This window comes from Protopterus annectens, chromosome 4.part1 (genome assembly GCF_019279795.1).
Source record: "Protopterus annectens isolate FY-2018-M chromosome 4.part1, PAN1.0, whole genome shotgun sequence".
NCBI classification, from domain to species: Eukaryota; Metazoa; Chordata; order Ceratodontiformes; family Protopteridae; genus Protopterus; species Protopterus annectens.
The window spans coordinates 495,078,317-495,095,896 of NC_056734.1; the positions used below are offsets into that span (position 1 = coordinate 495,078,317).

The 17,580-nt window shown below is 38.8% G+C and overlaps 1 protein-coding gene across 4 annotated transcripts in view; it reads right to left on the bottom strand.

The window, feature by feature from the left end:
* OPA1 (OPA1 mitochondrial dynamin like GTPase) overlaps positions 1-17,580 on the bottom strand; it is a 2,039,562-nt gene that overhangs the window by 437,628 nt on the left and 1,584,354 nt on the right. For all 4 annotated transcript variants that reach the window (XM_044070302.1, XM_044070304.1, XM_044070303.1 and 1 more), the window contains one exon: positions 1,114-1,254. In XM_044070302.1, coding sequence (XP_043926237.1) covers positions 1,114-1,254 — 141 coding nt within the window. The remainder of the gene's footprint in view (positions 1-1,113; positions 1,255-17,580) is intronic.

Below are 17,580 nucleotides of genomic sequence, written 5' to 3' on the forward strand. Positions count from 1 at the left end.
GTTGAGGCTTTACCCTTCAACTCTACAGGGCTGGCAAACCTCCTTTACCCTCTTTTGATGTTAAAACACTAGATTAGGTTCATGCAAACAAGGCACTTTATTGATTTCTATGTCTGCTTCAACTGCTTCCATCCTGAAGTCAGACACGCTTTTATCTTCTCCTTCCTCATTTTCTTGGTGGCAGAGCTGGAAACACTGGCCCATGCATAGTGCCTAACCTCAATCACCTTGCCCAGGCAATAGACAAGAGTACTAGTGTGAATCTTGACTTAGATATGGTGTTTGCAGGAACACTTGACAGGTATGAATTTCTTAGCCATGAAAGATAAGAACTCTTCCATAATGACAGTTAAGGAGGAAGATCAGAGCTGTGAGAATTTCAAAAAAGAACTGAGTAGTGCATGGGTTAGGCACAGTCTCCCAGCACTGATGCCACGGCATGAGCTAAAGACAAGCATCTGTGCATTGGACCAGGGAGATAAGAGAGAAAAAAGCTGAACTGATGATAGTAGAAGAGGCAGTCTAAGCAGTTACCTAGTTGAGATAGTTTCCATTCCCAGTCAGTCAGCTTTAATAGCTGTGTTAGCATACAGAAACTGTAAAATGATCAAAAATAATCATATTGCATTCCTGTCTTGTTCCATGTACTCAGGAGATTAAAACTGAAGAAAATGGTGTTAAGTTGTTCCCTTAAGACACTACACATTAAGAGCAGTCATGTTTCACAAGAAGGGCAAGATGCTGTAGAAATGTGCAAAGAAAGACTTGTAGGTGCCCTGTGCTGATAGGACATTCAAATGAACAAGGATTACTGGCTGAAACTTCCCCAAATATAAACAGGTAAATGAAGTCAGGCATGTGTGTGCATTATTTATGAATATGTATGCGTGTGTGTGCATATGCATGTATGCATATATAAATATATACATGCATACATACAGACTAGATATATATATATATATATATATATATATATACATATACACAGACACACTTACATATAACACAGACTAGATATATATATATATATATATATATATACACACACACACACACACACACACACACACACACTTACATATAATGTATACATACATACACACAAAAACTTACTAAGATTGGGTCCACATCAACTCCTCGAGCTTCAAGGTTCTTACGGACTGTGGTGACTTCATCATTTGCAAGATATGCTGTATGGTCTTCGTTAATTTTCAGCAACTTTTCCAGTTCATTTTTTGTTTCATTCCGAGTGTGCTAAGAGAAGCAGATTTTAAATGATGCCACTAAAATATACAAGCAATATGCCACATACACAGATGCAGTTAAAATTAAATTAACTTATACAATGCTATGAAAGGAAGTTAAAGCCATATCTTAGTCTATAAACAAAGATCCTATAAAGTACAGTTGTGTACACTTACCATAAATGTAGATGTTTGAGTGTATTCACTGTTGCAGTCATTACATTTGGGTAATCTGCTGGCAGGTTGCCCTCAGTCGGCCTGATTAACAAAGTCTTGGGTCCTGCATTGGTTGCTGTCCCTTCTTCCATGATGTCTGGTCGTCAGGGGTATAAAACATGCAGCCAACGCCATTTTCTTCAGTTTTTCTCTCCCCAGATGTCAGGTGCCCGCCAAATTGGGAGCTATATATATATATATATATATATATATATATATATATATATATATATATAATTTAGATCACAAACAATATACCTCCAATCAAAAGCAAATACACCAAAAAGGCTTTTAAGCATATTAAAAGAAAGAAGAGGTTTAGTTAGAGAAAAAACAGGGAGGCTGGAGGGTGGGTAACCAGGACTGCAAAAGTGGATACACTCGAACATCTACGTTTATGGTAAGTGTACACAACTGTACTATGTTCTTCGTGTTTCACTGTTGCAGTCATTACATTTGGATAGATTTTATTTTTATTTTACATTTGTTGACCGGGATAGTCCGACTGGATGCATGTCCATTTTCAGCGAAGGCCCGGGGAGAAAAGCTCCAAGGGTAAGCAGATAAAGCATTACATAATACCAGCATTACATATTACAGACTATTTACAGTGATTACATAAGTAAGCAAGTTAAACAAATTCCACAGGTTAGAGTTAATCCAGAGCGTAAGTCAGGATTAAATTAAATTACACAGTAAACTGGTTAACAGATTTTTACACATTCTAGAAAGAGTTAGCCAGGCTTGAAACATCGACATAGCCAGTTAAGTGTCAAATGTTGTTTGAGTCTAGTTTTAAATTGACCTAAGGTAGAAAGTAAGGTAATATCATCTGGAAGAGAGTTCCAGGGTCTACTTACAGAGTTTGCCAAGAGAGAGTCACCGGCTGTGTTATTAATTTTGCTAGTCTGAATTAGTAGTTTGTTAGAGGATCAAAGCAGTCTAGAATTGTTATAGGGGATGATAATATTTTTAAGTGCAGGAGTATTGTCCGGATTATAGAGGATTTTATAGGTCATAATCAGTTGGTTATACTGGATTAGGCTGGGTAGTTTAAGCCACGCAATCTGATTTAGATTGATGCAATGATGTGTCCTAAAAGGCAGCCCAGTGACAAACCTGGCAATGTGGTTGTAGCAAATTGAGAGTTTGTTAAAGACAGTCTTGTTTAAATTCAAGAGTAGAGGGGATGCATACAGAAGGGTTGAGAGAAGGTGACAGCAAGCTATGGCAATTTTAGCTGGAGGGGTTAGGAAAGCTTTTATCCTGTAAAGTGATGGTTTTGACAGTTTGGTTAACATGTAGGTCGAATTTTAGATTATTATCTATGATGACACCTAATAGTTTTGTAGAGGGGTCAGGGGAGATTATTGTGCCATCATCTGAATTTATGGTAAAGGTGAAAACAGTAGACCTACGTGTTGGTGAAAATAACAGCATTGTAGTTTTTTTGGGGATTTAGGATCAGACGACATTCAGAAAGCCAGTTTTCTAATTGTATTAAAGGTGGTCTGGGTAGCTGACCATAACTCTACTGGATATGTGGCCGAGCAAATCAAAGTAGAGTCATCAGCATATTGGATACAGCTGACTTTTGGGATGACAGTATAAAGGTCATTAATGAAGATGGAGAACAGCAAGGGCCCTAGTATAAAGTCTTGTGGTACTCCAAGGGTGTTAGGTAGAAGATGAGAGTTTGTTCTGCCAGGGGACAGCCAGCTGTCAACCATTCAGGTAGGAATGAAACCACTGAAGGGCTCTAGTACCTAGACAGAATGTTTTCAGGGTGTGGATTAAAAGTTGGTGATCAACCATATTGAATGCCTTAGAAAGACCCAAGAAGAGGGCTGAGGATATATAATTATTTTTGCTACTATGGTTTATGGTGTTGGTAAAGGTTAGGAGGGCTGAAGTAGTGCTGTGATGAGGACGGAAGCCATACTGAGTGTCTGCCATAAGGTGATTCTGGATTAGGTGGTGTATGAGTTGTCTATGAATACATTTTTCCATAATCTTTGCAAGCGGAGAGAGTATAGCTATTGGCCTATAATTGGAGAATTCAGTAGAGCTGCCTCCTCTGTGAAGTGGGATTACATAGGATATTTTCCAGAAGGTGGCAATATGGTTCGATTGATTAGTATTGAGACGGGGTAAGCAATAGCATCAGCTGATTTTTGCAGGTACTCGGCAGGGAGTTGATCAGCAGAAAATGTAGTGGGTTTTAATTTTTTGATCAAGGTACGGATAAGTGAAGTGGTGACTGGTTGGAAGCTGAACGCGAGTAGGTTTCTAGGGGTGGTACATTTAGGACCAGGGGAGCTAGGAGGTAGTTGGCTAACTAGGGCTTGAATTGTCTCAGTAAAGAATCTGTTAAAACTGTCAGAAACATCTTCAGGGGTTTTATCAACAGTAGCAGCAAGGATTGGGGTTGAAGTTTGTCCAGGATGTAGTAGATTATTTAAACCTGCCAAAAACGTGAGGGTTATTTTGATTTACTGTCTGCAAATTACAGTAGTATTGTTTTTTGTCTTGTAAAATGGATTTTTTAGTTTCGTTCCTGGATTGCCTGCATTTAATGTGATCTTGGGGGTCTTTAGAAGAACGCCATAAAGCCCATGCTTTGTTTCTAAGGGTAATTTTGAGTTTAGACTCTTTAGAAAGCCATGGCGCACTTTTTGCCTTTGTTCTCTTTGAATGAACAGGTGCATGCAAATCAAGGATCTCAAGGAATTTGTTGTTAAAAGTATGCTACTGCTTCCTCTATGGGGAGGTATTTTAGAATAGACCAATTACATGAGTTTAGTTCCTGTTGGAATTTGGCAGGGTCAAAGTTTTTATTGTTTCTAACCTTTCTGAGTAAGGGTTGTTGGAAATGAATGGCTTTGTGCTTAATTACATATGTGAGAAGGTCATCGCTTAGGCCATCAGGGAGGGTACCAGAGGTGTACAGTTGGGGGTGACTATTTATGAGTACCCAGTCAAGTATGCTTTCTTTTTGGTTGGGTTTACCTATCCTGGTAGGGGTGGACATGATTTGTGTAAATGCATGCAGGTTAATATGGGTGGTTGGGGATTCTGAGGAACAGGTGCCCCAGTCTATGTTAAAGTCTCCAAGTAATAGGGTTTCTTGGGGGTAGTGACATGATAGCCAGTGCAGGATAACTTCAAGTGTAGATATATTGTTACCTGGGGGAATGTACATACAGATGATATTAATGCATTTATTTTTATTAAGTTGCAATTTGGTGGCATGAATCTCTAAGTTATTAATCTGAGGTGGTTGTATTACATCTATGGTGACATTCAACTCAGATTTATAGAGTATAGCTTCCCCACCACCCTTCCCGGAAGCACGATCCAGCCTGTGTATGTTGTACTCAGGTGGTAACACTTCATTGTCTGTAGTGTTAAGTTTTAACCAGATTTCAGATAAACAGAGAATCTCAGGGGAGTGGACATCCAGAAGTGCATGCAATTCATGTACCTTGTTATTAATGCTTCTAATATTGAGATGACAGGCTAGGAGAGAGTTAGTTGGCCTATTAATTGTAGGTTTGCAGCTTAGATTGCAAGTAGAGGGGGTATGTGTATCTGAAGTGGGTGGGCCAGGGTTGGGGTGAATATCGCCACCAAGTATTAGGTTAAGTCTATACTTGGTGATGAACTTCAGGAATTTGTTTATTAGTTTGTGGTAGTGTTTGGATCTAGAGCTAATGTGCCTGGGGTCGAGATGTTGATAGACTAAACAAGATGTTGGACAGGACCTGGTACTGTAAGTATGGTTGAAGGTGGGAGGATTTACAGCTGGGGTGATAGTATGGCCTTTTGGGACCTGAAATCCCGTGAGAAACTGGTTTTCATACAAGGTAAGGAGGTATGGTGTGAACAAGAGGGGTAAGTACAGAGGAGTATATCATTATTTGTGATTCAGCTAGTGAGTTAAGAACTGTTTTACCTGGTGATGCAACACCAGAAGATAGAGTGGTGAGATAAAGGTACTGGAAGGGGGATGGGAGAATGCCAGATGAAAGCTAATAGGTGCTATTAAAATGTAGGTAGAAGAATGGGGGTGGGAGGAATTATCCCAGATGAAGGCAGATAGGATCTAGAAAGTGGGTGAGTGGCTATAGTACTTTAAATGTATAGGTACTGGGGCCGGGAGGGAATTGGGGGCAGGGAGGGGAGCGAAGAGAACCCGAGCGTAGCGAGGGTGAACGTAGGGGAGCTATTGCAGTTTACAAGGTTTCCTAAGGTGTCCTAAAGCTATAAGGTAAGTATTATAGCTCTTAATGTAAGAGTCAGTTTACTTAAGTTACAGGGGAAGGAGGCGGACCAAAATGGTGACCTGCTTAATTACACAGCACTGTAAGTGAAAGCTTAACAAATGCTTTTTGTGTGCAACCTAATCTGCTTAAATGCTGAAACTGATTTTGTTATGGTGACCAATTGCAGTCCTGTAGACTCTAGATTCCCAAAGCTACGGTTGGGAGGATGGATTTATACAGAATTAGGAACAGCTATAAGGCCCTGCAGGACAGCAGTGGCAAAGCCATCTCTGGATTTAGAGAAGAGAGGTAAATGGCAATGTTTGGTGAACGTATGAACTGAGCTCCAGGTAGCAGCTTCTAGAATGTCTCTGGTAGGAACCCATCTGAGAAAGGCTGCAGAAGTAGAAGCACAGCCCTGGTGGAATGAGATCTGATCCCCTTGAGGATAGGTTTACCATGGTGCACATGCATAAACAAATACAATGGCTTATCCATTTAGAAATAGTCTACTTTGAAATAGGTTTTCCCTCTGCCCCTGCAGCAAATGCCACCAATAGTTGCTCAGATTGTCTTACAGGTTTTGTCCTGTTTAAGTAGAATCTAAGTTGTCCGTGCACATCCAATGAATGCAGAATCCGCTCTCCCTTGTTCTGTGGATTGGGAAAGAAAGTTGGCAGATGAATGGTCTGATTAGGAGCCACACTGGATACCACCTTAAGCATGAAAGATGGATTGGTCCTGAGAGCCACCCTGTCTGGATGAAAAATAATGAAAGGCTCCACTGCCATAAGAGCCTGTAATTCTGAAATCTGTCTAGCTGAAGTAACTGCTAAAAGAAAAGCTGTTTTCCAGGAGAGAATTTTTAAATCTGCAGTAGCAGCTGGCTCAAAAGGAGGTAGAGTGAGTTTTTCCAAAACAAAATTGAGGTCCCATGCAGGAGCTGGTGCTCTCCTGGGAGGTCTTAATTTTTTGGCCAGTCTGAGGTACTGCTTTAGCAGAGGATGAGAAAAGAGGGGAGGCTCTGTCTTGTAATGACCTGAAATGGCAGAGGCATGGATTTTTATAGAAGAAAAAGATAGGCCCTTGTGAAGCATCTCAGTTAAATATTGCAGAATCTGAGGAATATTTGGGCATTGCTGTGCTTCTTCCTTGTGCTTGGTTCCAGGCACAGAATCTTTTCCATTTGTCTCCATAAGATTTTCTAGTACTAGGCCTTCTAGCCTGCAAAATGACACCCATCACAGGTTTGCTGAGAGATGTAACAGGAGAAATTAGTTGATTAACCATGCTGCAAGATTCAGAGTTTGGAGCTGAGTGTGCAGAATTTGATAGTTCTGCTGAGACAGTAGATAAGGTATCTGAGGCAGGTACCACGGAGGTAGGTGTGACATATTGCTGGGTACCAGTGTTGGCGAGGCCAGTCTGGAGCAATCAGTATCATTTTTGTTTTTTCCTGTCTGACTTTTAGTAAGACCTTGGAGAGCAGAGGCAGAGGAGGAAAGGCACAGACTGATAGGTTTTTCCAGCTGAAGGACATCGCACCCACTTTCCAAGCTTTTTTGTGATGAATTCTTGTGCAGAATTTGTCCAACTGATAATTTTGGGGTGAGGCAAAAAGATCTATGTCTGGGCTCCCTCATTTGTATGCTGAAGATTTGTGGATCCAGTTTCCATTCATGTGGGTCCATAAGATTTCTGCTTAGTGCGTCTGCTAGAGTATTTTGATTTCCTGGCAGGAATTCAGCTTGTAGATGTATTTGTTAAGTTAAGGCTGTGTTCCACAACGCCATGGCTTGTCTGCAAAGGGGGTAGGAATGGGTACCCCCTGCTTGTTTATGTACCACATGACCGTGGTGTTGTCTGTCTTTATCAGTAGTTTCCTGGAAGAAGATAGTCCTTGAAGGTGTCAGAGCATTCTGTACAGCTAGCATTTCTTTCTGGTTGATATGTAGGTGCATTTGATTTGGGCTCCATTGGCCCTGAATGCATCTCTCTGCCAGATGTGCCCCCCAAGCATAATCTGATGCGTCTGTAGTCAGGGTTTGGGTGGCGGGGGTGGAGTGAATGACAGTACCTTGTTTTGGTGGCAGACCTCTGCCCACCATAGGAACTATAGCTGCAGGCAAGGAATGATAGGAATCATTGTTTCCAGGCTATGACAATGTTGACTCCATAAGCTTTTTAGGTACCACTGAAGTTTCCTCATATGCAGTCTTGCATATGGAATTATTAGGATGCAGGAGGCCATGAACCCCAAGGCCTGCAGAATTTGTTTTGCAGATAGCTGGGTTTTTGTGGCCACCTGTTTGAAGTAAGTCATCAATTGAATTTGTTTTTCTGGCGTAAGGTAGGTCATCTGGGCAGTTGTATTCAAGCTTGCACCCAGGAATGTAATTATTTGAGAGGGTACCACTTGTGATTTCTTTTCGTTTATGGTGTACCCTAGACAAGTTAGAAGTCTTTTTACAAACACTAGATGTTTTAAAAGACTGTCCTTGTTTTCTGCCCGAATTAGACAATCGTCCAGGTAAGGATAAATTTGAATGTTTCTTTGTCTGCAAAATGCAATTACTGGTGCCAGGCACTTTGTGAAGACCCTGGGTGCAGTAGATAAGCCAAAGGGCACTGCAGAGAACTGGTAATGCAAATAGCCTGCTTTGAAGCGGAGGTATCTTCTGCAAGATTCCCTGATTGGGATATGCAGATAAGCCTCTTTTAAGTCTAGAGTTACCAACCAGGCATCCTAGCCTAGCATAGGCAGTAACTGCTGTAGAGTCAGCATCTTGAATTTTGGAATGTCCAGAAATGTATTTAGAATAGATAAGTCCAGAATTGGACACCATGATTTGTCTTTTCTGGGTACCAGGAAAAGTCTTGAATAAAAACTTTGTCCCTTTTCTTTTTCTGGTACTGACTGAATAGCCCCCATATTCATGAGGGACATAACAAAAATGAAATCTGTATCCCTGGGATACTATATTTAAAACCCACTTGTCCTGGGTAATTAGTTGCCAGTTTTGTGCATGAAGTGCCAGTTTTCCCCCCAAAGGGGCGGCCAAAAAAGAAGTGCTTGGTGATTGCAGTGGAAAGTCATTGAGACTGTTTACCGTAGGAAGGTGCCTTGTTACTTCCAGATTTGGAGGTGGAGGCACCCCATTGTTTTGTTCTATAAGTTCCTTGTGACTGAAACCTGGAGCCTTTGGAATGTCTGGGTTTGACCTGAGTGGCTCTGGTGGGTACTGGAAACGACCAGTTCTTAGTAGGCCAGTGCCTACTAAACCTGGGTGGCTGAACTTATAGGAAATCTTTTACAGTTTGCATAGATTTAGCTTTACCTTCCATCTTTTTCAAAACAACTTCTGCCTTATTACCAAATAGACTGTCCTGATGTAAAGGAGCATCCAACAATTTTGCTTTAACATGATCAGGCAGATTTTGCTCCTTGAGCTAAGCATGCCTTTTTATCACAGATCCAGTTACAGTAACCCTGCAAGAGGCCTCCAAGGAATCAAAACCACATTGCAAATTATGCTTTCAAACTTGTTCAGCTGAATGCAATAAATCCTGCAACTCTTTATTTTCCACACAGTCAGAAATCATTTTCTGTTTAAGTAAGCCCATGACATGCTGCTGATATTTAAGCATATGAAATTGACAGTTTAAAGCCCTGATTGCCAAGGCTGCAGACGTGCAAACCTTCTTACCCCATCCATCCAGCGCCCTGGAGTCTCTATCAGAAGACGTAGGAGTTTTAGCAGTAAAAGCCTTGGAACTCTGAGAAATGGTTTCAGGGTCAGCAGTAGGGTTTTTAAAAAGGAATTTGTGGGAGTCAGGAACCCTGTAATATCTGTCTGGCTTACTAGGAGCCGGAGGTAGGGAATCAGGAGCCATGAATGGATTCTGAGAAAACATCATCAACAATGTCTATAACAGGAGGTGTAACCAAAGGCCTATGCTGAGGAAGAAGAAGGAAATCTCTATGCTTTTTTTTAGATTCTGAGAAATCCTGACTCTCCCAGTGAAAGTGTTCCCTTAAGGTATGCAAAGTTTCTCGAAAAGAAAAATCCTCAGAAGGAGAAGCAGAAGGGATGGAATCTTCTGCATCAGAGTCCTCATAAGGTGGAATAGATAATTCCTGATCAGAAGAGGAATCAGAAGAAACAGAAACCTGTTCTGATGATTCATAGTCAATGCCTTGCCTAGGCCTCTTAGGAAGGGGATGGGTACCCCTGATCAAGGTAATTAAATCCTCAGCCATTCTGATAATTAGTTTTTTTAGGCATAGGGGCCTGTGCACGTGGCCGAAGCGTTGTTTTTTCAGACATAGAAGTTGATTTTGACCTTAGTTTTGAAGATGGCGTTGGTTTACTATACAAATATTTAGGCCTGAAAACACCCTCAGAAGCCAGTGCCTGCTCAGCAGCTCCAGACCCATCTAAGGTAGAGACATCCGCGGGTTCAGTACTTAAACTGTCTCGCGGCATACTGGTCTTCAAATAGTTCTCAGTAGAGGCCTGCAAATCAAACGTAGCGGGCATCAGGGGCTGCAAAAGTGCCTCACTGAGTACCAGTGAACCAGCGACTGGCTTAGAAGAAGCTTTGTTGTCGGGTTTGGACTTCGACGGTCTGTCTTTTTCTTTGCATTTTTTAGGTATTCCGGTAGTCCGATTGCTAACCGATGACATTTCTGGGTAGTTAAATCTTGAGCCAAAATATTTTGATGCAAAAATATACTGACGCTTAATAGTGCGTTGATTAAATTTAGCACAAAACCGACAGCAAGGCACATTGTGGTCAGGGCCTAGGCAAGAAATACAGTACAAATGAAAATCCTTATGAGGTATTTGCTTCCCACAAGTAATACAATTATTAACTTTTACTGACATCGGTAAGGAGCAAGAAAACGTTTCCCCAACGGGGTACTTAGCTGTAGGTTGAAGACTTCGGTTCTAAAACTCGAAAATGAAAATTTCAGGAGTCGGCCGACCGGCACTTGTGAACTGCTTCTGCTTCGGGCACCGCGTGGCAAGAAAAACTGATGAAAATGGCGTTGGCTGCACGTTTTATACCCCTGACGACTTGATGTCATGGAAGAAGGGACAGCAACCGAAGCAGGATCCAACACTTTGTTAATCAGGCCAACTGAGGGCAACCTGCCAGCAGATTACCCAAATGTAATGACTGCAACAGTGAAACACGAAGAACATCAAGTGCTTACCACAAATAACAGATATGTACTCACCATACAGTACAGTTGTGTAATCAATTTTTCATAGCATACGATGTTTAAATACAGGAATTGCTACTGCAGTACAAACCACCAAAAAAGGATGAGCCAAATGTAGTTTCATCCATTTGTTCAGATTTTCAGAGCTTCAGATGTCCTCAGAACAGTGAAGGTCTCCTCCTTGCACCAATGGCATCAGCTGGTCACAGGAAGCAGAAAAAGTACATTATCTTCAGATCAGAAGACAGAAAGATGACACCAGTAAGTGTGTCTCTCATTGTGGCCCTCTAGGGGAGTTCTAGGACAGGCCTACAAAAATACATTGTCCCCTGCTCACATTAAAAAAAACGCAAAGATAGAAAGGTAATACAGAGAATGAATCCCCAACTTCAAGGCTTCTGGATAACATGGAACCAGAGGAGCAGTGCTCTCTCCAATCAATTTATTAGTTAACAAATCCTATTAATTGTTTAATTATTCAGCATAGTAGACTAAAATTTTACAAAAGAAAAGCCCCTTTTATCCAGACAGATTCTAGTGCATCAAAAACACACGGAAGCATTGAGTGGTAAATGGACTCTGCACCCTGACTGCCTCAGTGAGCTCACAAAGTCTTCTGTAAGTCACACTATGAGAAGGCTACTTGCTTACTTGTTAACAGGATCGCCAGGATATGCCTTTCATTGTTTCTCAAATGATACAGATTTAGTACACTAAGGAATTTACAAATGAACTGCCATATTTTAGATGATGACAGTTTGGTCCTATCAACTTTGATGAAGTCAAGTGCGCAGTTTTACAGACTCTTTTCTCTGATAAATTTTCTTTACCTAAATCTTTAGTTTTGTTCAATACTCCGATTCCTAAGGGAGTTGGGAAAATGAAATATCCCCTTTTATGGAGCATACTAACTGTTGCAAGAAAAGTAACATCAAAAATTTGGAAGAATAATTATGCTCCCTCTTTTAATGAGTTTTCTAATATCTTGAAAGAAGTCTGTCATCTGGAACTCATAAGCATTAAGTCGAGGACTCTGAGGATCACTTCCTCATACAACACATGGAAGAGCTTAAAAGAATGTTTAAATAAATGGTTAACATTTGGATTCTTAGCTAATTCATAGTACTCTTCCACTATATTATTTATGTAGTAGACATCTTTGTAAATATTTTGTTGTGTTTGTTTTTTAATTGTTTGCTTTTTTATATATAATATTATATATTTCTATTGTTTTTCTAAGTGATATTAACCAATTATTTTTATATAAATAAAAAAGTAATTTGAAAAGAGAGAAAAAAGTGCAGTTTCATCTTTAAACACCACCATTTGAAATATAATGTACAGTATACAAACGAGATATCACTAGTACACTTTTTAAACATATAATTGGATGTAAAAATTCAAAAATTTTCAGTTTTTAATCTTGGAAAAAAATAGTTGCTTCTACTTGGGGGGTGGTGACTGAGAAAATAAAGTTTATGGAGTATAAACCAAACCAGCAACATCCAGCTGCCTCCACACAAAAAAAAAGAAGTAAACTAATTGTAAAAACACACAGGCAGAGGCAAGGCTCCAGTTCTCCACACGTTTTCCACAGAGTTTAATGGTACCAAATACATGCACAAGTGCTTTCACTGACTACCTCATCAGGTGTAAATCAAAAGTGAAAAGACACAATTTTTATATTATTAATTAATGTCACATGACCTATTATCTATCTAATTATATTATCTAAAAATGGTATCTTTTCATTTTTGATTTACACCTGATGAAGCAGTCAGTGAAAGCACTTGTGCATGTACTTGGTACCATTAAACTCTGTGGAAAACTTGTGGAGAACTGGAGCCTTGCCTCTGCCTGTGTGTTTTTACAATTAGTTTACTTCTTTTTTCGTGTGGAGGCACCTGGATATTGCTGGTTTGGTTTATACTGATAGCGGTTTCGTTGATTTCTACCAAGAATACCAGGATTATGGCAACAGAAATGGACAACATTGAGTTAGCGTATAACCCCACTACCACAAACAGATGGACTGAGTTAACGGTAGATGATTTTATCTTGAAGGTGAGCGAGAATGTAAATCCATTGTTCAATAGCAGCCTTGATGAAGAGAACGATGATATGCAAAATGTTGACTATTTGGCATTTAAAAGTGACATGTTAGCACTTGAAAAAGACTTATTCAAGTTGAAAAGGGTGCAGTATGAGAAATTTCACCTAGAAGTGAGCCTTAAAGAGAGTATAATACCTCACAGTTTGAGAATACTTAAAATGCCTGCCCAAATGAACTGTGATGCTACATTACTTAGTGATTGGCAAAAATGTAACAAGTACTAGCAAGGGATATCTACAGTTGTTGATTACATCGGCCGGGAGAGAGACAGTAACAATAACCAATGACATTAAGATCAAATACTCTAATTTATAGAGCAGATATGGCTTGTGACTAACAACTTGAATGATATTATGGAAAATGTCTCTGTATATTCTAGAAAACTATTACAAACTAAATTGAGAAAATTAGAGAGAGAAAGGCGAGATTTCTCGCAAGGAAATGTCTTCACTTGGAAATGTCTTCACTTGGCCCAGGGGATCGTTCCGACCAGCAGAGAGTGTTTTATTTGCTACAAACCAGAGAATAGATGAACTGACCAATGGAGATGGAGTTGCGATCATGTCAACCAATCAGACGAACAATGCGAACCAGGAAGCAAGTAGGGGGCAGACTTATAACAGTGTGGATGTGGACGTTACTTCTGAGTTGGTACAACCTTTAGGAGCCAGACAGAAAATTATAGTTACAATGGCCGAGGTACACCAAGAGGAAAATGGGAATATTTCCACCCAGAATATCAGTATAAATGAATCTTCAACTTTTACACAGGCCCTAGGGCCGCCAAGTTTAACTTTTCCGCTCCCTGCCACGGAGAGATCAACAAGCAGAGGTGGAGGTGGACAGCACAGGGGTCGCTAGAGAGGGAGAAGTATGACAAGAATGAAAAGGAAACACGAAGAAAGGGTGGTGAGTCCTTATACGATAAAAAAAGCATTCATGAACATAAGAAACTAGTTGTGAATTTATCTACACATGTTTTGTCTCAAGATGAGTTCAATGTGTTAAATAAGGGGTTATCATTTATCCCTACGACTGATACAGACATTAATGAAATTGTGTTTGATATTAAAATGTTTACACGCACACTGATGTTAAAAACTGTTTAATGAGAATGTTGGTAGCACTAGTTCTGTAAATATGTTTAAAAAACCTAGTTTGTTCATTCCACAGCAAAGTCTATTAATACAAGCGTTTGAAAAACTTTGTATAGAGGATGATTATAAGGTTTACTACTCACATGAATTTGAAGCATTGCTTAGTTTTCAAGTTAACCATCATTATGATAAGACCGGCAGACAAGGGAGGCCAGATTGTCATAATGGATAGGGTGGAATATGATAATACAATGATTAATATGTTGCATGATGAACATTTTTATAAAATTGTTACACCATTACAGATGAAGAGAATGACAGGGAAGGTTTTTACAGGTATAGAAGAGTTAAGAAGGATGGGTCTCACAGATGAAGGACTTCAAAGGTATTTTGTCATATTGAACAATTCCAATAATACAGGGGTCACCAAAGCTTCATAAAAATCCAATAAAACCCCCCATGAGACCAATGGTAGCTGGCAGGAACTGATGCACTGAGTCTATTTTCGTATTCTTAGAAAAAACTTACGAAGTTTAGTAAACAAATCTGAGTATATATTAAGAGACACGGAACACTTTGTGAGAGATTTGTATGAATATGTTAACAAAGATGAATTACCTACACAGTACTTGCTGGTTACACTTGATGTCGTGTCACTTTTTACAGTGATTCCCAACAATTTAGGCACTGACAGCATTACCAGACAATTGCACAAAGATAGGGAGTTCACAAAGTTAAAAGTAGAATTGATTAAGATACTGTTAAAGCTGGTATTAGAACACAATGTCTTTCTATTTAGAGATAAGATATAATGGCAATGTAATGGAGTGGTAATGGGAACATCATGCGCCAACAGCTATACAAATGCTGTGATGTCTGAATGGGAAATGGAATGGTTAATAAAAGGGACATTTAAATGCTATATTATATTTTTTCATAGGTTTGTAGATGACCTGTTCCTTTTGTGGAATGGGTCTGTAGAATTGTTGATGGAATTTGTTAATTTCATCAATAACACAACACAATTTATTAAATTTACTGTGAATTGGTCATATAATGAAGTTAATTTTCTGGATATTACCATGTGCAAGGGCATTAACAACGAATTAAGTACTAAACTGTATAGAAAAGAATGCCATGTGAACAGTCTGTTAAGTGGGGACAGCATGCACCCGAAGTATATTTTTAGAAATGCAATACAAAATCAGGTTTATAGAGCTTCCAGGCTTAATGTTAATGAAATAGACTTTGAAAAACAACTAGAGGTAGTTGAAACAGAACTCATGGATAGAGGACATGATAAACAGCTCATACAAAGAAATGTGGCAGATGTAGCCAAGCTAAGAAAAACTAGAGCTAGACCTTATTTCTCAAAAAAATATTATGGACACTTCAATCCATGACATAAATAAGTAGTATACAACTAATAAGTTAAGGATGTGTTTAAGCTACTCCAGAAACATTAGACTATATGCAGACATTTTTAATAAGATTTGGAATATCCTAATGACAGACAGACATATGAGCAAGTATTTGGATGCACAACCCCAGTTTACTTTTAAAAACAAAAAACACCTGAGAAGGAGATTATGCACTAAGAGGGATTATAATGTGGCACAGACTACTGAGGGGACAAGACCATGTAGAAACTGTCAATTTTGCAAGTTTATATCTGAAGATGAAGAATTTATACACCCAGATACAGGCAAAAACTTTAAGCTGAGAACTAGTGCTACCTGTGACAGTTCACATGCTGTTTATTTAGCCGAATGCCAAACCTGCCAGAAATACTATGTAGGTAAGACAGCTAAACATGTTATTGCCAAAAATGAACACCATCTATTTAAGTTTAGTGTACTGAGGAGATGTAATGTCAATGCGAGGGGAGGAGATATAAAAACTAGAACAGAAGGGCTAGAAGCTGAATGGATTGTGAGGTTAAGGACAGATACAGGCCATGGTCTTAATGACCATGTCACTTTGAAATCCATCCTGAAAACTCGACCTTTACACAGACAGTCATATCTAAATATTATATATATATATTTATAAATGCATTTTTTATATTAATTTTATGTTCCTTTAATCCATAGATAGGAATTTGTATATACAAATATTCATTAAATGTTTACCATGAATATATGTGTATGTGTGTGTGTATATATATATATATATATATATATATATATATATATATATATATACATATATATATATATGTGTGTGTGTATATATATATATGGGTTCCTATCACATCATCGAACTGTGTAATCACCGACACTCACCTCTTCGACACCAATCCATCGACGTCCATATCATCGACAATTCCGGTAAGCGATCTTCCCCCTCACAGGACCCATGGTAGCGCTTTCAAGGTAAATTGTACGGAATCACGTAAAGCCTGATCGGTGTAACACAGGAAGAAGCGCTACCATGGGTCCTGTGAGGGGGAAGACCGCTTACCGGAATTGTCGATGATATGGACGTCGATGGATTGGTGTCGAAGAGGTGAGTGTCGGTGATTACACAGTTCGATGATGTGATAGGAACCCATATATATATATATATATATATATATATATATATATATATATATATATATATATATATATATATATATATATATATATATATATATATATATATATATATATATATATATATATATATATATATATATATATATATATATATATATATATATATATATATATATATATATATATATATATATATATATATATATATATATATATATATATATATATACATATATATATATATATATATATATATATATATATATATATATATATATATATATATATACATATATACATATATACATATATATATATATATATACATATATATATATATATAAAACTTTGACAAAACACTAAGACCAGGTAAGCAATAAAACTGATACTATGGAGAAAACCTGGGAGAACTTTGGAGGGAAAATAAAAAACACCACTCATGTTGTCTACCTAGCGATTTGTGGCCACTGCCCAGCCTTCTACGTAGGCATGACCACATGCAAACTCAGCAGTAGAATCAAAGAGCACCTCCAAGCCATACGCCGAGCAGACCCCTCATACGCATAAGCGAGACACGTCAAACAGTACACACAGCCCACCAGCGTCAAATTCACTATTTTAGAACAAGTTACTACTTTCAGTAATGAATCCAGCACCCCCCTGGAACTGAAGGAACTGAAATGGCAAATTGATCTCAAAGCAGACATCCCCCCAGGCTTAAACGGATGTCTCAATATAAAATGTCTTCTTAAATGGATTAAATGACTCCTCCCATTTTAAAGTTCCTCCAAGGCTCTGAACCTAGTATAAATACCTTAAATAGAATGCTTTTTAGTAGATTTCTGATGAAGTTCAATGCATGAATAAAGATGCGA